This window comes from Sciurus vulgaris (genome assembly GCF_902686455.1).
Source record: "Sciurus vulgaris genome assembly, chromosome: 18".
NCBI classification, from domain to species: Eukaryota; Metazoa; Chordata; class Mammalia; order Rodentia; family Sciuridae; genus Sciurus; species Sciurus vulgaris.
This window is the reverse complement of record NC_136479.1, coordinates 32893166-32914023: the sequence shown is the minus strand read 5'-3', so window position 1 is coordinate 32914023 and position 20858 is coordinate 32893166. Positions and strand designations below refer to the sequence as shown.

General features: G+C 56.7%; 3 protein-coding genes across 5 annotated transcripts; 2 read left to right on the top strand and 1 right to left on the bottom strand.

Annotated features, from left to right (window-relative positions):
- The first annotated feature begins 4 nt into the window (after positions 1-4).
- On the top strand, positions 5-11855 carry LRCH4 (leucine rich repeats and calponin homology domain containing 4). 3 transcript variants are annotated; one of them, XM_079121096.1, is made up of 18 exons: positions 5-303; positions 3809-3953; positions 4084-4210; positions 4402-4507; positions 7430-7566; positions 7700-7812; positions 7949-8048; positions 8308-8398; positions 8491-8567; positions 8671-8732; positions 8836-8979; positions 9121-9189; positions 9268-9371; positions 9476-9559; positions 9771-9856; positions 10029-10166; positions 10258-10335; positions 11550-11855. In XM_079121096.1, the coding sequence occupies exons 1-18, from the start codon at positions 84-86 to the stop codon at positions 11652-11654; spliced, it is 1986 nt and encodes a 661-aa protein (XP_078977222.1). In that variant the 5' UTR covers positions 5-83; the 3' UTR covers positions 11655-11855. The 3 variants fall into 3 exon arrangements, with proteins under 3 accessions (XP_078977222.1, XP_078977220.1, XP_078977221.1); XM_079121094.1 differs by lacking the exon at positions 11550-11855 and adding an exon at positions 10607-11246; XM_079121095.1 differs by lacking the exons at positions 9121-9189; positions 11550-11855 and adding an exon at positions 10607-11246.
- Positions 11856-12008: 153 nt separating this feature from the next.
- SAP25 (Sin3A associated protein 25) lies at positions 12009-13805 on the top strand. The gene is made up of 6 exons (XM_079121102.1): positions 12009-12375; positions 12552-12652; positions 12734-12840; positions 12923-13073; positions 13185-13282; positions 13374-13805. The coding sequence occupies exons 1-6, from the start codon at positions 12212-12214 to the stop codon at positions 13671-13673; spliced, it is 921 nt and encodes a 306-aa protein (XP_078977228.1). The 5' UTR covers positions 12009-12211; the 3' UTR covers positions 13674-13805.
- An 80-nt stretch (positions 13806-13885) lies between these two features.
- LOC306649799 (insulin receptor substrate 2-B-like) lies at positions 13886-16862 on the bottom strand. The gene is made up of 2 exons (XM_079121106.1): positions 15835-16862; positions 13886-15620 (listed from the first exon to the last, which is right to left on the bottom strand). Exons 1-2 carry the CDS (start codon positions 16247-16249, stop codon positions 14566-14568), a joined length of 1470 nt encoding a protein of 489 aa, XP_078977232.1. The 5' UTR covers positions 16250-16862; the 3' UTR covers positions 13886-14565.
- Positions 16863-20858: the final 3996 nt, after the last annotated feature.

Genomic DNA, 20858 nt, shown 5'->3' with positions numbered 1-20858 from the left:
GACTACGGCGGCTCCAAGGAGGGGGAGGGGGAAGGAGGGACGGCCGGTCCCGTCAGTCAGGCAGCCGGAGCCGCCGGGAGCGGATGGCGGCAGCGGTAGCGGCCCCTCTCGCCGCCGGGGGTGAGGAGTCGGCGGCCACAATCTCCGTGCCAGGGTCTCCGGGTCTGCCCGGGAGCCGCAGCGCAGAGCGGGCCCTAGAGGAGGCCGTGGCCACCGGGACCCTTAACTTGTCTAACCGGCGCTTGAAGCACTTCCCCCGGGGCGCGGCCCGCAGCTACGACCTGTCAGACATCACCCAGGCTGGTGAGTGCGCCCGGCCCAGGGTCCAACTGCGACCCTCATTTGCATAACCCCGCCCCCTCTTGTTCCCCCTCCCCGCCTGCGAGTTTGACCCGCCCCTTCACCTGGCGGTGGGGGTGCACGCCCCTCCTGATTGGCATAAAACTGCGACCACCCCCACCCCGCTGTAAGAAACACCGGACAATGAGCGCACTTCTAGTTTGCACAGAACACTCAGTCTCTAGTCGAGCATTGTGAGACACTTCCCCTCTTATTTGCATATTGCGCACCTGTAGAGTGATCCCGCCCCTCACCTGGTTGGATCATTTGCATGACTTCTTCCACCATAGTTCTGATCGTTCCATAAGCAGCCCCCACGGACTTTTCTAACTACACTTTCTCTCCCTTCTCGTTGTCTCCAACTCCTTCCCCCGTTCCACCGATATCCGAACAGCCCCAGGCACCCCCTTCCCGAGGTCGCATCTAACAACGCGAAATTATTGCTTGCTTTGCCGTAGTCCCGCCCCCTAACGTCCCCGGCCCTCTCCACTGTTCACTCAGCCAGCCTATGGGAAAGAAGCAAATCTACCTCCCCTAACTCTTCTCCCTGTTTTTCAGCTCATTACCCTGATCCCCTTGTTTGAGACTCTCTCCTTCCTGCGTCTGTGAAGTCACTTTGGAGCCTGTGACCTCATAGGGATCCTAGAATTCCCTTTTCAATTTCTGCTTTCTCTGGGGGAGGGACATGCTGAAAGGAAATCTATCTCCTAGCTGAGAGTACTGGCCCCTGGAGACTCTTCTTTCACTCCCCGTCCTCAGAATCCCTCTAATCACGCTTTCTGCATCCTAGTGTCTATTGATGGTAGCTGGTGGGGGACTCTACTTTGACAGGTGAGTCAGGCCTCAGTTGCTCAGGAGGCAACCTGTGACCTTGTGCTGGCAGCTGGGGGTGGGGATCAGAAGAGGGGAGGATTGCATTCCCCAGCTCCACCCCAGTCTAGGCTGGGGTGTGCGGAGCCTCCTCCACTTCTTATCTTCAAGGCCGGGGCCCTGGGACTGGATGAAAGAGTGTATTTTTCTTCAAACAGGTGACTGACCACCTGTAAACACTCAGGCTGGCTCAGGCACACACTCCCCCCACCATTCTGGGGAGAACCAGTTTAAACCTCTTTGCTTTTCTTGTCCACTGTGTTGTGTGTGAGTTCAGGAAATGAGTGAGCCCCACAAGCCCTTCCTATCCTTCCCAGGCCCCCCTCCAACCCCCAAGCTCCAGATTGACCTCAGCAGCTGTGTGACACTCGCCGTCTGTTCCCTTTCCCCTCCCCTTGCTTGTTTTTTGACAAAGACCAAATGTTATTCTGTACTTCCTTAGGGCTCTGTCTCAGTGAGTGGACTCTTGGGGAAAACTACCAAGAACTCCGGGGCTCCTCCCAGCTCCTGCCCCCCTCCCAGCCTCCTCCCCCAGCATTCCCGCTCAGGGTGCAGCCAGGGCCCCTTGTGTAGTGAAGTGGGAAAATCCCAGGATCCTTAGAACCCCTGTGTACCCTTCTCAGGCCTTTCAGGGCCTAGGTTCTAGGCCAGCTAGGTTCCATCTCATCCAGATCTCTCTTTTCTGTCTGCATTCCCCAAACAGAGTTCTCCTAGCCTGGAGTGGAAAGGGGAAGTGACAAAAACATAGAGTTGCCCTTATCCTGTCCTCTTCATCTCCTCATCTTCTAACTAAGAATACTGCTTCAGCAGTCTGCTGCCAAATCATTCTGAACTCTCTCCTGCTTTTTGGGCTGTTGGTTTTCCCTGAATGTTTCCTATGCTTAGGCCCCTAAAACCCCATGCTGTTCCCCGCACCCCATAGTAGGAAGAGTCCTAAGGTGGGGGAGGAGGGGCCACTCTAGCAAAGGAGAAGTGTAGCTCATTCTCTCCTAGACCACATCCTGTGCCCCCTGGGCCCTGCCCTCCTCCAGCCTGGGCTCCCTTCCGTTCCTAGCTTACCCCATCAGAACTTGGTTTCCACCCCCTTCATCCACACGCACACACACAAAATACATTAGTAGGCACAAAGGAAGCAGGCAGGTGTTGAGTGCGGGTGGGTGAAACAGATGCTGTCCTCCTACCCTCTCCGGAACTGTCTTCTCTGGTGCTAGGTCTTCTGTCTTTGTGCACCAGGGCTGGAGCAGAGTGGGAAAGGGAGTGATTTTTGGGACATCAGGCTGTCCTCAGCCCTGGCTAATATAGAGAAACAACCTGATGGATAATTTCCACTTGATTTCCTTTCACAAGACTCATTTCCTTGGGGAATATGTCCCAGCTTCTCCACCTACCCCTTGCTTTGGCTCTCCCCGCCACCAACCCCCCTCCATCAGAAGGCCCTCGAAGTTTTGTTGCCTGGGACTTCCCCAGCAGGCCTGGGCCCCTCCCAGTGTGGACTGGGCTGGGCAAACAGACACAGACTTCTATAGGTCTATGCAGCCAGTGTCTCCACTCTGAAGGGACTCTCCAGTCCCGCCTCCTGGCACTGCCACGGCAAGCCACTGCTTGAGATAAAGAGTAGGTAACGGCCCCTTCCCTCCTCTCACATCCTCTTCCCCTTCTATCCCCTCTGCTCTTTGACATGCCTGAGATACATGCAAGGTGCCCGAACTCTTGAGACCTGGGTCAGTCAGAGGGGAAGTAGAGGAAGGCCAGTGGGCTAGAAGAGGGTGAGAAGGGGGCCAACCCTGAAGCAAGGGAGCCGAGATGGGAAGGACCTAGGACACTGGCTCCCAGCTCTGTCTCAGCCTTCTCCCTTTTCATCTCTGTCCTTGAGAATATGAAACTTCATAGTCCCTTCGTCTTGGGGCTGGTGAAAAACAAACAAAAACCTGTATTCAGTGTCACAGGTCTTAATCTCTAACGCCAGGATATAGTGACCCCTGGTTTTCCCCTGGGTTGAAAACCGGTTGAGTTAGAAGGACTCTTTTAGTAGTCCCAGATGTTTTTCATGTTCTCTGTTTGAGCTTTTCAGCCTATCACCTTACTATTTTATTTACTTCTTTCTTTCTTTACTTTTTTGGTGCTGGGGATTGAACCCAGGCCCTTGTGTATGCTAGCCACATGCTCTACCATGCCCTAGCCCCCACCTTACTATTGTGTTGGGAGCACAACCCTCTCCTATGACCTTTTGCCTTCTACCTCTCCTGGCATCTCAGAACACAAGGGACCACAGAGTTACAAAATTCAGCCACCCTTCCAGGAGAGCTCTTCATCTGGGGATGGAAGATGGTGTTCATGGTGTATCCCTACCCTGCCCCAAATCTGGGCTTCTCCAGCCTGGTAATCCTAAGGCCTTTGCCTTCCCTTTGCCATTCTGGTCATGCTTGGAGTGTACTCCAGTTTGCGGAAGACTTTGTTGTTTCTCCAGGGAGCACAGATTTATGGGCCTGATTCTTTAGGTCTGCTGGGGATGGACAGCTATGTGACTGATTCAGGGGACATTCAAAGTCCCCCTGTGCAGGGCTTTCCACAGCTCTCCTCTGACACTTGCTTTCCCCAGACCTGTCCCGGAACCGGTTTCCCGAGGTGCCTGAGGCAGCATGCCAGCTGGTGTCCCTGGAGGGCCTGAGCCTCTACCATAATTGCCTGAGATGCCTGAACCCAGCCTTGGGGAATCTCACAGCCCTCACCTACCTCAACCTCAGGTAGGGAAGGAGCTGGTCTCTACTGGCCTAAAGGACCAGTACCCTGAATGACCCTTCCTGTCCCTGAAATTGGGCGGAGCTAGGATGCCACGACTGGGGAATAAGCCTGCTGCTTTTCTCCCTTCCACAGCCGAAACCAGCTGTCATCGCTGCCACCATACATCTGCCAGCTGCCGCTGCGAGTGCTCATTGTCAGCAACAACAAGCTGGGAGCCCTGCCTCCTGACATTGGCACCTTGGGAAGCCTGCGACAGCTTGTGAGGATGGGGAACAGGGCTAGAAGACTACCGAGCCAGGCATTAGAGACTGTTTGGGGAAAAACTGGGGAAAGCAGAAAGCACCCTTGGCAAAAGGCTTGGACTAAAGGCCAGTAGCCAGGAAAGACAAGAGGACAGTTTCTGATGATGCTAGTCTTATGGCCCCTTCCCTACTGCTTTCTTGATTCCAGGATGTAAGCAGCAATGAGCTGCAATCCCTCCCCGTGGAACTGTGTAGCCTTCGTTCCCTGCGGGATCTCAACGTTCGAAGGAATCAGATCAGCACCCTGCCTGATGGTAAGGAAAATGAAGAACTGGGTGAGGGGCTTGTATGTGTGTGTCTCCATTGTCTCAGGCTGCTATAACAAAGATACCACAGGCTGGGTGGCTTATAAACAACAAAAACTTATTTCTTAGTTTTGGAAGCTAGGAGACCAAGATCAGGATACCAGTGTGGTCAGGTTCTGGTAAGAGCCCTCTTCTTGTTGCCAAGTTTTCTGGGATTGCCAACTTTTCATTTGGTGGAGAGCAGGAAGGAGGACTGTCAGAGGTCTCTTTTATAAGGGCACTGATGCATTCATGAGGGCTGTACTCTTATGACCTATGTTAACATCCAAAGACCCCACACCATCCTTTGAGGGTTACAATTTCAAGGGTATGAATTTTTGGGGAATCAAGCATTCAGTTCGAAATAATGCATCTCCTTTGAAGAAGTCACAGGCAAGGAATCTTTAAAGAAGAATCATGTCTTAGTTGTACAGGGTTTTACAATATTTAAAGCAAACTGTAAATGGTTTTATTTGTCCTTCAACATAGTAACCCTCAGACTGTTAAAGCATAGATTACTATCTCTATTTTACAAATATGGGAACAGGGACAGAAAGGGGAGTAGGTGAGTGGGTTAGCTCCATGTAGAATCTCAAGGTTAGAAGGGACCTTCACAGTCACCCAGCATCACCATGAACCCCACCTTGCTCTGCATCCAGGGCTTTGAGTCACGAGTCATGCTCAAGCCCAAGTGGCCCCATCATAGCGAGCTAGTTGTGACACACCAACATTTGATTGACTCTGCTTGGGATCAGACACACCTTCTTTTATTTGGCAGCACTGTTTGTATGTGTGTGTCCTTCCTGCATTTTACATAAGAGCCAGGTAGATGTGAGAGCCAGGTGGATGTGGGTGATGTGACTGAGATTGGGGCCAACTGTCAAGGGTTTAATGACTTTAATGGGGAAAGACAAACATTCATAGGGAACCACTAGAGCAGGATGCTGAAGCCCCAGGAGCTAGAGGGGAGGCAGGGCTCTGCTTGGGCAACCTCAGTAGACCTTCTTCCCAGAGGCTCAGGCACAGCATAAGCTGACTTTGGAAGGAGAATTCTCCATCCTTTATCCATGCAGAGGAACCACCATGTGCAAAGCATGGAGGTGGGAAGGAGCAGGCTCCAGCACGGAGGTGGTTGCAGTTAGAAGGGCAAGCCAGGCCAAGGCAGGAAGGGCCTTAAGGGTGTGATCTTTTTTTTTGGCGGGGGGTGGGTACCAGAGATTGAACTCAGGTACTTGTCCATTGAGCCACATCCCCAGCTGTGTTTTTAATTTTATTTAGAGACAGGATCTCACTGAGTTGCTCAGCATCTTGCTTTTGCTGAGGCTGGCTTTGAACTCATGATCCTCCTGCCTTAGCCTCCTGAGCTGCTGGGATTGACCTTAGTTTTGAAGAACAAGAGGGGAGTCAGCTGGTCATTCATTTTCTTTGCCTTTCCCCACCCCTTTCCGTACCTTCCCTCTTTCTTATAAGTCAGTAGGCATCTTAAATCATATTCCTTTTCTGTAGCAAAATATCTGAGACCAAATAATTTGTAAAGAACAGAAATTTAGATAGGCACAGTGTTGCACAAGTGTAATCCCAGTGACTTGGGAGGCTGAGGCAGGAGAATCACAGGTTCAAACTCAGACTCAGTAATGTAGTGAGACCCTCAGCAACTTGGCAAGACTCTATCTCAAAAATGTAAAAAGGACTGGGAATGTAGCTCAGTGGTAAAAGTGCCCCTGGGTTCAATCTTCAGTACCCATCCCCCCCAAAAAAGAATAACAATTTTTGGCCCATGGGTCTAGAGGCTGGGAAATCTAAGAGCAGAGCACCAGCATCTGCTTAGCAACTGGTAAGGCCCTTGTGCTGCATTATAGTTTGCAGAGGGTATCACGTGGCAAGACAGTAAGCATGCCAGAGAGCTTGCTTTTAAAACAAAACCACTCCCTCAACAACCCATTAATCCATTAATCCATCAGTGGATTAGTCCATTCATGAGGACAGAGCTCCCATGACCTAGTCGCCTACCACGGGTTCCACCTCCAAATACCATTACATATGATTTTGGGGATTAATTTCAACCCATGAAATTTGGGGGACACATTCAACACATAGCAGTAGGGGTATAAATAAACATTTGTTCAGGGCTCTGCCTGGGCCACAAAAGAGATCCAAGCAAAATGCCTTGGGGACACACAGAAGGAGCAGTGAGTTCCATGACCCTGAGCTGTCCAGAAAGATTCATGGACCCTTAAGCTGAACATTAAGATAGAATGTTTTCACTCCCAGCTGAGTGTACAGGATGTGGAAAGGCCCAGAAGCTGAGGGTCCAGAGGGGCAGGCAGCAAGGTGGGAGATGTGAGTGGAGCCAGATCATGAAAGCTTGGGCTTGAGGCTGTGTTTTTTTATCATGTGTCTAGAGCTGCCACAAATCCAGACTGTGCCTTTTCAGGAATTAACAAAAGTCACCCTCCCTGTGGATAGACAGAGCCTAGCCCAGTGCAGGTCTTGGCTAGCACAGGAGAGATGAGGCTGCAGCCAGTGTGCTCTTGGGCAGGCACAGCTCACACAGCCTCAGCAGACTTGGCTGTATGGCGCAGGAAGAGTTTGAGCAGTGGGTGTGACAGATGGACTTATGTCTTGTGCCGATTACTTGAGGGTGAAGGATCAGTTGCATCTGAACAGACAGGTGGGGGCTGGGCAGGAACTCAAGTCTAGATAGGCCTTGTAGGCACCAGAAGTGAATGGGAAGAGGAACAGGAAACTTGCTTCTGGGGGCTGACCTGAGGCAGCCAGGGTAGAGGCTGTGATGGAGCCACGGGTGACCAACCGCCAGAACAGAGGGTGAGGAAGGGAGCACAAGGTCCCAGGCTCAGGCCTGCTCTTGACTCTTCCCTCACCCACCCCCAGAGCTGGGGGACCTTCCTCTGGTCCGCCTGGATTTCTCCTGTAACCGTGTGTCCCACATCCCGGTCTCCTTCTGCCGCCTCAGGCATCTGCAGGTCATTCTGTTGGACAGCAACCCCTTGCAATGCCCGCCTGCTCAGGTGAGGTGCTGGGTAGATCCTGGGACAGGGATGAGGTTAGGCAGGAGTGGGGCTGTTACTCTGGCATCTTTGGTATCCAGATCTGGAGGGCTGCTTTTCCCCCTCACTCTCCTTCCTGTGCCTCTTCACGCAGATCTGCCTGAAGGGGAAGCTCCACATCTTTAAGTACTTATCAACAGAGGCTGCACGTCGTGGGGCTGCCCTGGGGGACCTGGTCCCTTCCCGACCCCCAAGTTTCAGTCCCTGGTAAGTCCCGGTAGGAAGGAAGGAAGTCCTTGGATACTTCACGCCCCCTCCTTGCCCCAGAGACCCCCTGATTTCCTGTAGGAGGATGTGGGTGCTGTCAGCATGGGGCTGATCAGGTCTCCCTGGCTGGCCCCAGCCCTGCTGAGGATTTATTTCCGGGACGGCGGTACGATGGCGGGCTGGACTCAGGTTTCCACAGCGTTGACAGCGGCAGCAAGAGGTGGTCTGGTAATGAGGTAAGGGTCTTTTCCAAGGGCGATGGGTGGCGGAGGCCCTGGAAGAGAACCTGTGCACTGGGACACTTTGCCTTGTACCTCTGACTTTCAGAGTGACAGGCAGTGACTGGAGCTCTTTTTCCCTCTCCCCACCATCCCAGGGGGGCTGGCTCAGCAACAGACTCCAATCCCAGTCCCTCACAGGATCCCCCAGGGCTGGCCTCATGTGAGCCCTCAGCACTGCAGAGAGCCCACCTCCCATGTGCTTCTGCTTTTACAGTCAACAGATGAATTTTCAGAGCTGTCATTCCGGATCTCGGAGCTGGCCCGGGAACCTCGGGTCCCCAAAGAACGGAGGGAGGATGGCTCTGGTGAGTAGTGGGATGGGGCCAGGGAGGTATAGGGAGGACGAGACCAAAGGCCCCAAAGTCTGCTTGCCGACTGATGCTCCCTGCCTCTCCAGCTGATGGAGACCCAGAGCAGATCGACTTCATTGACAGCCATTTCCCGGGGGAAGAGGAAGAGCGAGGTGCCGCTGAGGTGAGGACCAGCCATGTCCCTCCTCCAGGAGGGGAGCTGGAGGGAGGGAGGTGGTGCAGTCTTGGGGATCAGGATTCCTTCAGCTCCTGTGTTCTCTCTTCAGGAGCAGCGGCCTCCTGAATTAAGCCCTGCAGCAGGGGATGGAGAGAGGACCCTGAGCAGCAGGTAGCCCAGCTCCTGAGCCCACACTGCCCTGGGCCTGCAGTCCTGGGACCCCCTCCTTTCCCTGACCATCGGTATTTCTTTCTTACCCTGTCTTCATCCTCAGGCGGGAGGAACCTGCAGGGGAGGAACGGCGGCGCCCTGACACCTTGCAGTTGTGGCAGGAGCGGGAGCGGCGGCAGCAGCAGCAGCAGCAGCAGCAGCAGCAGCAGCAACAGAGTGGGGGGTGGGGGGCCCCCAGAAAGGACAGGTGTGGGCTCAGGGCAGACTGGGGCTATTGCTGGACAGTGGGCCTGGGCCATGGGTGGACACAGGCACCTCCTGAGCTGCTCTGCCCCTTGGGTCTGTGGCATGCCTGGCCAGCTGACTCCACCTCTCTTCCTTCTTCCAGTTTCCTGAAGCTGGGGATCAGGGCTGCCGGGGGAGGTGCTGCCATCTCATCCACTCAGGCTACCTACAAGTAGGTTTTCCTCCCTGGGACCTCTCCCCACACACCAGTTCCTTGACCATCCCCTTTAATTCCTTTTCTGTCCCTCAGCGGGCTGCCTAAGTCCAATACCACACAACTGGGAACTTCAGGAGGGCAGGGAGTCCCTGTGTCTGCCCCTGCTTCCCAGGAGCCCCTGCCTGTGGCTGAAGCAGGTAGGAAGAGATGGAGGTGGTTGGGACCTGGTGGCCTGAGAGAAGAGTGGGACACTGAGGGAATGTCTTTCTCACCTGTCCCTCTCCCTGGCTCTGGCCCCCAGGAACAGCACCTGTTCCCCGGCCGCTGGGCTCCATTCAGAGACCAAACAGTTTCCTCTTCCGTTCCTCCTCTCAGAGTGGTTCAGGTGGGTCTTCCCGCTCTCCCTTGCACTGCCTACCTTTAGCAAGCCCTGACCACGGGACTACTGACCTGTAAGCGTTGTGGGTCTGTTGTCCCTTTGTGTTGAAAAATCTCACAAGTGGAGAGACAAGAAGTGTAGGTGTTGGACACTGGCAGCTGGCTACTGAGTCAACGGTGTGTAGAGGAGACCACCCATGCCTTCCTCTTCCTCTTAGGCCCCTCCTCCCCAGACTCTGTCTTGAGACCTCGGCCAGCACCCCAGGTTCCAGATGAGAAGGAATTAATTTCTCAAGTGCGCCAGGTGAGCAGAGGTGGGAGCTGCAGGGCTGGGCCTGGGCTCAGCATGGTGCTGAGTGTCCAGTGTCCTCCCTCCCTCAGCGCCCTCTTTCCCACCCTGGTGCTCCTGTAGGAAAGGGGCAGGCATGCCTTCCCTGCTATCTGACCCCATCTGCTTCTCTCTCCCTTACTCCCAGGTCCTTGAGTCCCGGTTGCAGCAGCCCTTGCCAGAGGACCTGGGCGAGGCTCTGGCCAATGGGGTCATCCTCTGTCAGCTGGCCAACCAGCTGCGGCCTCGCTCTGTGCCCTTCATTCATGTACCCTCACCTGCTGTGGTCAGTTGGGGTGCAGGGAGGAAGTAGGGGATGGGTCAGGGACTTCTGTGGCCTCTCCCTTACTCTCCTTTCTTTCATTACCCACCCTCAGCCAAAGCTCAGTGCCCTTAAATCTCGGAAGAATGTGGAGAGTTTCTTAGAAGCCTGTCGAAAAATGGGGGTGCCTGAGGTATGGGGGCTGTTGTCTACTATAGAGGGTGGCAGTGCCCTGGGCTCAGCTGGTCACAGTGCATGGATGGCAGGGTTCTGTTCACAGGGGTGTCTGCTCCTGGAGGAAGCACATCGCATACCCTCACCCACACGTCTCCCAGCCCTGCATGTCTGCTTGTTGGCATGGCTCTGGCCTTGGCATGTGAGGGCAGGGGTGGGAAGGGCTGGCTGCTGCTGCTGCTGACATCTGTCCTTTGTCCTTGTCCATCTGCCCTACCCTCCCTTCCCAGGCTGACCTGTGCTCGCCCTCGGATCTCCTCCAGGGCACCACCCAGGGGCTGTGGACCACACTAGAGGCTGTGAGGCGGGTGGGGGGCAAGGCCCCCCCGCCTGTCTGGCCCCCCTCTGGTCTGGGTGGCTTCGTCTTCTTCTACATGGTCCTCATGCTGCTGCTCTGTGTCGTCTACACCTGGCTCCTGGGTTCCTAGGACTGAAGTCACCCCCTCCCCCATTTCTATTTATAAGACTCCTGCTCAACCGCATCCCCACCAGTGGTGCCTTCAGCCCCTACCAAAGACACTAGTGTGCCCCCCTCACAAACACTGACCTCAGAGGCCCCACTCTGGTGTCCCCAGACCCTGGGCTCCCTGCCTCTGGGCCCCCTCCTGTAGCCCCTCACTCACTGCCCCTCACCCTCTCAGTGCTGATGGTGCCTTCCTGCCCTTTCCTTCCCGTCCCAGCCAGGCCCAGCCCTCTGCTTCCCAGAGGAGCGGCAGGAGCTTGGTTCTGTTCTTCCCCTCCTCCTCCTTACCCCCACTGGCTGCTCTGGGGGACTAAATTATCTCTATTTTGTAGAGAGAACTCTATATTTGTAGGGGATATGGGGGCCCAGGCTGGGTCCCTGGTTCTGTATAAACTGTACAGACTGTGGCCGCCTCTGTGTGTGTTTGCATCTGCTCCTCCTGGTGGGGCCCCCTGGGCTCTGTGTGCCAGCCTGCCTGTTCCAACATTTCCCTCTGGAAATGACAGGCCTCCCTTGCCCCCTGAACCTTGGTCCTGTACGTCACCTCCTCTCTGTTATCCGCTGACGGCTTTCATGTGCATCATTTGTCCCCAAGCTGTGAACACAGTGTCTACCAGGATGCCCCTTCACTTCTTAATACCTTGTCCTGGACAGGGAACCTGAGTGGAGGGGACCACCAGGGGGAAATTAACCTGGGCCCCTCCCCCCAGGAGTCCCTGTGCCAGCCCCACCATATCCTGGAAGAGGAGGCGGCCCCCGGAAGGGGTCTCCCCCACATCGCTGCTGTCCTCCACGCACTGCTGGAACGGCCTTAGGGGTGGAGGTAGGGGTGCAGGGCCGCCTGACCCCGGAACAGAAGACCTCATTAACAAGGACTTGGTGAGGGAGGCCTCTGGCCTGACCCTGGACCTGGGCCACCCCTCTGCCCTGGGGCCACCTCCTGCAGCTGAGGGTCTGGATGGAAGACCCGACATGATGTTGTGTCAAGCGCAATAAAGAGAAGCTGGAAGCCCTCTCGGTTGGCCCTCAGGTGTGAGTGTGTCTAAGGGAGCGCGGGCGTCACAGGAACTGGATCCCCTCCTCTGCAGGCCCGGCCTGAAGTGCCCCACTCAGTGCGTGTTTCGTGCAGGGCCGAGGGCGGGGTCGGGCTTGTGAACCCTGCCGCCAGGGGGCACCCGCGGGAGCGCGGCGGGAGCACGCGCCACGTGGTGGGGAGACGCGGCGCCGGCGTCGCGGCGAGGCCTCGGAAGTGCGCCGTGGACCTAGGCTTGTGCGCAGGCCAGGGCTGTGCGTTGAGGGAGGCCCAGCAGGGTCAGGCGGGTAGCGGACTTGGGGGCACGGCGGCGCTGCCTTGCGCTCCCCCAGACACAGCATGTTGCCCTGGCCGCCCCGGCCAAGGGGCACAGGCGAGGAGGAGGAGGAGGAGGAGGAAGAGGCGCAGGAGGAACCAGGCCCCTTGGCGGGCAGTGAGCAAGGCGAGGCCTGGAACTCTGGAGAGGAAGCCCTGGGGGAGCCAGAAACACCCCCACAGGACAGGTGAGGGCTTGACTGGAGCCACTGGGGGACATAGGACTGGGGGCCCTCTGTGCCTTCGCCCTGCACTTTACATTCAATCTCCCCCGGATCAGGCACGTTTGGCCTTGCCACTAAGCCCAAGGAAGTGTTTGGACAGGGGAAGGTGAGTGAGTGAAGCATCTCATTCACTTTCCCAGCGGGCAACTCCAGGCCCTACGTCCTTCCTGGACCAGGAGAGAGCAGCCCCTGCCCCGCCAGCCCCCAGGCCAGTCTACTGAGCAGTCCCCAGAAACCCCAGGTAGGCACAGGGTCTTGCTGCCTTTACCCCCAAGACTGGCTCCCTGACTGAGCCTGTTCTAACCTCAACTGCACCCCCCAGTCCCACTTTCCCCTCAGGTGACTTGGGAGGTGGCTCCCTCAAGGATGACCCTGCTGTCACCCTGGGACCCCAACTATGAGACCAAAGCAAGACCTCGGCTGCTGTGGGTGAGTTGGGAAGACTGTATGGTTCTGGCTCAGGGTGGTGGGGGTGTCTTGGGTAGGGACTAGTGACTTTCCTGCTCCACAGGGTGCCAGCTGTGGGTCAGGCACCTCTTTCTCAGGCCGGACCCTGTGTCATCCCTCCTTCTGGCCTATGTACGAGGTCTCGGGCAGGGGTATCAGGCCCTCGGCCCCCACTCCAGCGCATCAGGATGCAGAGCCGCCGCCCAGGGATGCAGGTACTTCCCCAGTGCCCTCTACTCAGAAGAAGTGGTGAGCAGACTCTGCCAGAAATCATGGTGCTGGGTTGGGAGCCCTTTGCTGCCACCCTAGCAGGCTCTCCTCCTCAGGGCTCCCCGTGATGTGCTCTGAAGATGTCTTTCTCTTGGACCCTCTGCTGCCCCCTGGGCAGCGTATACCCCTGTACCTGTCTGAGGCTCCTCAGCAGGTGAGAGTGACTGTCCCTGTCCCACCCTGACACCCTTCCCTGAGCCTTTCTTTGGAGCCTAGGAGTAAACACTTCCTTTCTTTCTCCTCAGGCCATGGGCTCGCTGAAGCTGCTGCTCCCACCTCCCATCATGTCCCCCTCAGTCTGCCCCTCTCCATCCCAGGGCTGCTCCACTGCTTGGCTTAGTGGGCCAGAACTGATCGCCCTCACTGGCCTGCTGCAGATGAGTCAGGGGGAGCCGAGACCCAGCTCCTCTGAAGCTTCCCCACCCCCTGCCAGCAGCACAGCCCCTGTTCCTGTTTCTGACCGTCCAGGCCCCAGTGGTAGCCAAAGCTGTTCTGGAAACACTGACCCATCGCTCCCACAGACTCCAGACACCCATTGTCCATAACCCCTCAGGGGAGGGGGCGGCAGAGTAGGCCTCCCACTTCACCAGGCAGGTTCTGTTGACAATAAAATGTGTTGGTTTGCAAAACAGGCTCCCTATGACAGGTGGCAGAATGGGGGCAGGGGGCTCTCTTCCTCTACCACTGCATTGTCTGTCCTTCCCTGGAATTCTTGTCACTCATTGACCCAACCCCATGGGGAAGGGAAATCCACCAATCTAAGACAGTTACCCAGCAGGGTGCTTTTAATGGGTGGGTGGTGGCCCACAGTACAGGGTTGAGGCTGAACCTATAGGAAGCAAGGACTTGGTTAGCTCTGCCAGGCTTGTTCTTGGCACAGGGAGAGGCAGACTGAGGAGGCCCAGTGGTTAAGATCCTGGTATTCCCATTCTTCTTGAGCTGGGGCCCCGGGAGTTCAGCCCTGGGGCTGGGCAGGGGAGGGCTAGATGGGGATTATTCTTTGGCTCAGAGGAGACCCACAAAGGTGCTACAGGTGTGTGCAGGAACACCAGGCCAAATAGGAATCTTCATCTGGCATAAGCAAAGCCCACCTGAGTCTGATTCTGTAGGAATTCTGCAGGGAAACAGGATCAGGGTTTCAAATGATAAAGTTCAGAAGTGTGTAATTTTGGGAAGGAGTAGATGTGGGGTTGGGAGGAGGTAGAAGAGGTTCTGGAATTTTCTCCCTTAAGAGAAACTGAATGAGACAAAGCTGACCAAGGGGCAGCCCCGTGCCCCTTACAAGTCTTGGGTTGGAGGTCCAGGAGTTGGCCTTTCAGTCGCGGTAGGGGGTGTTAGAATGCATGAGCAGGATGGGGGGACATCGGTAACTTTGCTGGGTTTCATCTCTGCCGCTGGCCAGTGCCCGCGTCTGCTCACGGGCGCCTCCCAAAGGTTCTAGAACTCGATGCGCGCGTAGCTGTGTGGGCCGGCCCCGGGGCCATGGCCACGAGCCTCTAGAGGGACCAGGTCCAGGTCGACGTAATTGAGGCAGCTGTCGCGGGGCACCAGCCTAGCAATGCCTGTTTCTACCAAGTCTGGGGCCCCATACTTGATGCACACGTACTCCCCAGCCAGCTTTGATGGCGGCAGAGAGCAGGGCGGATCACCTGCATGTCCCCAGCCGTCCCTGGTGCTGCCTTGCCCTGATCCAGGCTTCTGGGCCTTGGACTTGTCGGAAAAGGGCCCTGGTGGAAAGCTCTTCATGGGCACGTACTCGGTGCCTCCCCAGTCTTGAAGGGGCTGGTGGGGAGTCGTGCTGACGGCGAGAGAAAGACCCGAGGGCCCCATTATCACATAACCGTCTGCCTCGCTAACCCCCATATGCTCGTAGTCACTCCTGACTCCCATGGTGATGTAGCCCGCGCCCGGATCAGACCCCTCGGAGTACGAGGCTGCCACCCCCAGCCTCGCCAAAGTCTTAAGGGTTGCTTGCTCCATCCTCTCAACCAGGCCTCTTGGCTGGGCTGCAGAGGCCGGGGACTCATAAGATTGGGGGACAGGAGGTCTGGAGGTGCTGGTCGAAGAGTCCCTGGACAGTGGCTCAGCTCTGCCACCAGCACCACTGCCTCCGAGTCTCTTCATGGCGGCCAGGACTGTCTCGTGGATGCTTTGGGCCACCACTTCGTCGGGTGCCTGTAGCCACAGTTCCCCAGGACCCGTGGGCGCTGAGCGGCCCAGCTCCAAGAAGAAGTAAGAGTCTGCGTGGCCGCAGCGGCGCACGCTGAGCAGGGACAGGCGCAGGGCGGGCGGCGGCAATGCCTGGATGTCCCGGGATCCTCTGCCCCCGGGCTTCCGCAGTAGGCTCAGGGCCCCGGAACCCAGGCATAGGCGGTAGTCGCCGCTGCCCAAGCCTCGGGTTCGCCCCAGCCCCTTTGGCCGCAGCGTCACGGGCCAGACGTCCTGGAACGGAGCGAGGATCCAGGCTCCGGGGTCTTCGTGGGAGCTGGGATCTGGAAGGACAACGGGCTGATCAGAGGGGATTCCGGGGGTAGGAAGTTGGAGTCACGGTCCCCGGAGGACTGGACACACGTAAACGCTTAATAATGAACTTTCGGGAGTTGACCTGGGAGAGGAACAGGTTTCGGATAAATGAAGTCTGCAATCCGCCCCCCGCCCCAACCCTCCCGGTGGCCCGGGACTGGACCGCCCGGGTTCCGGCCTCACCGGCGGCAGCGGCGGCGGCGCGCACCTCGAGCATGGCGCCGTACCACACCTGCTGCTCCGCTTCGCTGGCCGCCGCTACGCCCAGGCTGCTGTCGCGCGTGTAGAGAACGATCAAGTGGCGCTGGCGCGCGTCCGCGCGTTTGCTGATGGTGCACGCGCCCGCCAGGCTCACGCTGCGCCGGGGCCGCACTCCACCTCTGCAGCCGGCGCGGAACTTTTTCTCGCTCTCGTAGTACTCGAGGCGCGGCGGGTCCTCCCGCAGCACGAAGAACCGGCGGCGCTGAGACTTCTGCTTCCGCAGGTGGCCGCAGAGTCGCACGTCCGCGGGACAGGGCCAGGGCAGCGGCGGGCAGAGGGGCAGGTCCGCTGCCTCCAGCTCCTGGGTGGTTGTGGGGCCGCCGCCTGCGGGCTTCATCTCGAGCCGAAGGCAATAAAGTGGCCGAGGAAAGGCTGATGCGCTGGGTCTCGTTCCCTGGGCCGCAGAGAAAGGCCAGAAGAGGTAGGGTTGAGGTGGCAGGCCCAGGAGGGAGAGCAGCGACCTGACAGGCTGCGACCGTCTAGGGGCCCAGCTTCTCTCCCCGACTCTCGACTTGACGTTTGGGACAAACACAGCGTATGTCTCAGTGTCTGCCCGGTAGCCTGTGACACTGGGCGCTCCTTAGGGCCTCCGAGGCTGACCCGGCTGGGTCTCCTCTCTCCAGTCCTCCGCCGGCCGCTGCGGGAATCCCCACCCCCACGAGGTTTACCCTCGCGCGCCCGGGCGCAGCAGTTGGAGTCCGAGAGTGGAGGCCAGGGGTCCTGCGCCCCTGGGGACGATGCCTTAGCAGGGGCGGGGAGTGTGCGGACGTTTCAGCCAATCAACTGACCAGTTGTGGGGGCGGAGGAGGGCAGCGCCTGCGGCCCGCGGGAGCTATGCGAAAGCAACGTGTGAGGCGGGAGTGATTGGAGTCCGAGGTGATGGCGCTGGCGATTAGATCGTGGCCAAGGGGGCCATCGTTACGGCAGCATCCCCTCCGGCCCTAATTACCCCACTGTGTACTCTTCCCACTCAGGGGCGATTTTGCAAGTCACCCCCCGAAAGCCATGGCTGCTGAACGGCGGGCTGGTCCGATTTCTGAGTTGCAGGCTCAGTTTTTCCGTGGGTTTGGAGTGAGAGGAGGTGTCTTGGCATAAGTAAACTTCTGGACTGGACCTGTGCACAGACCATATCCACCAGAATCCCTGTCAAGTGGCCACTGAAGGACCTGTAGAGGATCTCTCAGGGACACCTCCAGACTGCTCCTTTGCTCTCAGCATCTTCTCACTACCACATCCCCAAAATGCTACCCTGGACCAGCTGAAAGCACTGCTCACAGAGGCGTGGACCCCGTGGTGGAGGTCCTCTTTGTCCTTTGCATCCTGAGAAGTTTGGCTGGGGCTGAGGATAGGACATTTTTGTGCCTCAGTTCGGATACCAGGACCACTGCACAGTTGCTGAGGAAGGATAATGCTGGCGGGCGGACGCCGTCAGACAAGCCCAGCTGACACAGGACTGGGCCTCATCAGACTTCATCGGAGCGCATGATCTCATTCCCATGGGAAAGCAAGATTACTGCAGGGGAAAACTGAGGGCTGATGGGGGAGAGTCCAAGCTGTAACCCCCGTTTAAGAAGGTATTGGGGGTCTGGGGAGATAGCTCAGTTGGTAGAGTGCTTACCTTGCGAGCATGAGGCCCTGGGTTCGATCCCCAGCACCACAAAGGTGCAGGCCTGTAATCTCAGCATCTGGGAGGCTGAGGCAGGAGGATTGCAAGTTCATAGCCAGCATCTGCAACTTAGTGAGGCCCTAAGCAACCTAGCAAGACCCTGTCTCAAAATAAAAAGTGCTGGGGGTGTGGCTCTGGCTCAGTGGTTGAGTGCCCATGAGTTCAATCTCCAGTACCAGGATAAAAAGAAAAAAAAAAAAAATACGATATTGTGGAAGGACCCCCTCAGATACAGAACAGAGAGAGAACAGAAGCAAGGGAACCTGGTTCTTTTTCTCAGACTAGTTCTGCTTTTGTGTGAGGGGGAGATACTGGGGATTGAACTTAGGGGCCCTGACCACTGAACCACATCCCCAGTCCTATTTTGTATTTTATTTAGAGACAGGGTCTCCCTGAGTTGCTTAGCACCTCGCTTTTGCTGAGGCTGGCTTTTAACTCATGATCCTCCTGCCTCAGCCTCCTAAGCCGCTGGCATTACAGCCGTTGGCCACCGCACCCAGCTCTGACTAGTTCTTAAAGGCAGTCTGAGCAGAGGAGGGCAGGGCTTCCTGAAAATGGAGCCCTTTTTTGAGCTGAATACTGAAGAAGCCAGCATGCCATGTGTGTGGTACTGGAATCCTTGAGCATCTTTTCAAAGGTCATATTGAGAGCAAGACACAGGGAACCAACCAACATTACAAGAAGGGGCAGGTGGGCCTCTGGCCAGGTGTGCAGGGCCTGCTCAGGTCAGCCAAAGGGGCAGGAGAGGCCCTTGCAGCTCAGCTGGTGTGGTGGGGGCAGTGGCCACTGCACAGAGGTGAGTGCTGGCCAGGGAGGGCTGAATCCCTAGGCAGCCACCCAAACAGGACCATGTTCAAGGCTAGAGGCTCCAGTGAGGCCAAGGGGCTTGACGTGGGTATCACGTGAGAAGTGACAGGGTCACAAAAGATGTCTGCACACTCCTCCCTTTCCCAGTCCTGCTGCCACTTCAGGGTCTGTGCCCCTGCGTGCTGCTGGCCTGGGAGCCCAACTCCTCTGTGCTTGCTGCATGCATATCCAAGGAGGCTCCCTTCATGCCTTCTTCCTGCCTCTCTCAGCCAGGTCATCTTGCAACACCTGTCCTTGTGAAATTGCAGTGGCTGTCACACAGACAGCCCCAAACCACATTGTGTCATTGAGCCCTGGAGTGCTAGGTAAAGACAGCACAGGAAGCAGCAGCAGTCGGAATGTCTGAGTGTGGACAGGCAGTGGTGGGGTTCTGGGGTGGTGATCAGTGCCAGGTGTGTTGGCCTGCTGGGTACCAGGAAAAGCCTGGAGTCCAGCTGGTCTACATCCGTTGCCCTAGCAACAACACTGTCCTTAGCCCTACCCAGACAAAATCCCTTAGAGCCTGTTGCTCCCCAGGGACAGAAGTGGCAGACCTCAGCTCTACTAGGAGTGCCCTCCCAACCCGTGGGCTCTACCTTTGTGCCTTCATCCAGGTGCAGGGTGCCACATTTCACATCTCTGTGGAAGAATCTTGTTACCAGGGGGAGGAAATCACTGGGAAGAGTTCCATGGGGGTCTTACCCTTCTGTGGATGTGGGAGCCATAGACTCAGCCCCTCCCTTCCACCCTGCTCCCAAGTCTGACCGGGCAGGCTCCCAGGTGGAGAGAATTCTGGGGAATGGCTCCTGCGCCCTCACCCACAGGTGACCCACTGAAGGCTGGGTCCAAACCAGAGGACTGTAGGGCAGGGGCACGGTATTGGCCAGGAGCACATGTCAGGGGGAGGACTTGGCCAGAAGTGTAGAGGAGCCAGGGTGTCACTCGAGCCTCCTGCTGTGTGCGTATGCATGGAGGGTTGAGATTTGCAGCCACCAGGGAGGCTGTGCAGGGAGGAGCTTAGCCTGGTCATTTCAGACATTTTTTGTCAGCCCAGGGCTCTTTCCATCCTTTGCCACTGGCCTGAGAAAGGAGGTTCGATGGAGGAGGGCTGGGCTGCCACGCAAGGGACACGGCTGAGGTCCTTGTCTCACTAGTGCCCAGGAACTTTTGACTTTTTTTTTGCCCTGGGCTGTAGGGCTGACCTGGCACAATTTCTGATTGGTCATCTGGCCCTGGCCAATGAGCCTGGCAGAGAGACTGGAGAAAGGGAGAGCTACAGGGAGGTCCAGGACTCAGGCAGGAAGAAAAAACCTGGGGACAGCATGGCTGGGCCCCAAACACATGCGGAAGGCCTTTTAGCTCCTGGTTCTTTAAGACTCGGTGCTCTGGGCTAGGAAAAGGTGATTGAAGCTGGGGGAAAATAAGCTCCAGATTTTAGCGTCTCTCTCCTGGCCCTGAGCAGAGAGGAAAGGATGAGAAACAGCAATAGGGAGGGGATGATAACCAAGGCTGGTAGAGAAAGGTGCCAGGAGAAGGGGAACAGAATTCCATGGGAAGTAAAGGATGGTCCCCCAGGAGACCCCACCAGGACGGGGGAGGGGAGAGGCTGGGCGAGTGGGGACAGTCGAGACGCATGGAAATTGACTTTTGGAAAAGCGGGAGGCCATGCCTGGCTGGGCAAACAGCAGTAACTAGAGGTCTTTCCAGCAAATTCGGCAAAGCAAATAAACTGATGACCCAATCCCTACATTTCTTTGTTGCTCTCAGCAGAAGACCCATAGTAATCCCAAGAATGAGAGCTAAAGGGCCAAGGCAAGGGTAGGAGAGGAGGGACCTCTCCTGCCTTGGGTTAGAAACAGAAAGGCTGGGTCCTAGGCCTCAGCCTCCGAGGTGTTTACCCAGTGACTGTTTTGTCACCACACAAACAGCCCAGACATCTGACTATTGACACAACAGCCTGGGGTAGAAACTTCTAGTGGAGGCTGATAACAGCTGGGGGGTGGGGAGGGAGGCTGGTGTTCTCATTGGGTCCACTTCCATCTGCAGGTGGTACCTGCCCCCTCTGGTGGGAACTGCCCCTTTACTTTATCCACCAAACCCCAATATCTGCAGGGGTTGCCCCTGACTCAAGACGCACTCCTTCCCTGTGCTAACACAGGACTCAGGTTCAGACAGACTGGCTCTGCCCAGTAGTGAGTCCTGTCCTCTGCTAACACAGCCTGATCATCAGCCCAGGCAGTTCAGACCAGCGGAGCCAAGTAGAGAATCAGTCACGCTGGGTGACCTGTGGTCCCTCAAGCTGGCCCAAAGCAAGACCAAAGAGCCGTTTTCTTTACTTTCAAATGCAGTTCTTTCTAACATTGCCTGCAAGGAGCTTTGGTGCAGAGATTTGGTAGAGGGTGAGGCATGTGGAAAAAGAAAGGAAAACAGAAAA

Excerpts from the sequence above, each read along its gene's own strand:
- LRCH4 (XM_079121094.1), top strand. The coding sequence starts at position 84 with ATGGCGGCAGCGGTAGCGGCCCCTCTCGCCGCCGGGGGTGAGGAGTCG. Across the intron at positions 7,567-7,699 it reads TGCAATGCCCGCCTGCTCAG|ATCTGCCTGAAGGGGAAGCT; the intron begins GTGAGGTGCTGG and ends CTCTTCACGCAG. Across the intron at positions 9,857-10,028 it reads TAATTTCTCAAGTGCGCCAG|GTCCTTGAGTCCCGGTTGCA; the intron begins GTGAGCAGAGGT and ends CCTTACTCCCAG.
- SAP25 (XM_079121102.1), top strand. The coding sequence starts at position 12,212 with ATGTTGCCCTGGCCGCCCCGGCCAAGGGGCACAGGCGAGGAGGAGGAG. Across the intron at positions 12,653-12,733 it reads GCAGTCCCCAGAAACCCCAG|TCCCACTTTCCCCTCAGGTG; the intron begins GTAGGCACAGGG and ends TGCACCCCCCAG. Across the intron at positions 13,283-13,373 it reads TGTCTGAGGCTCCTCAGCAG|GCCATGGGCTCGCTGAAGCT; the intron begins GTGAGAGTGACT and ends CTTTCTCCTCAG.
- LOC306649799 (XM_079121106.1), bottom strand. The coding sequence starts at position 16,249 with ATGAAGCCCGCAGGCGGCGGCCCCACAACCACCCAGGAGCTGGAGGCA. Across the intron at positions 15,621-15,834 it reads CGCCGCCGCCGCTGCCGCCG|ATCCCAGCTCCCACGAAGAC; the intron begins GTGAGGCCGGAA and ends TTGTCCTTCCAG.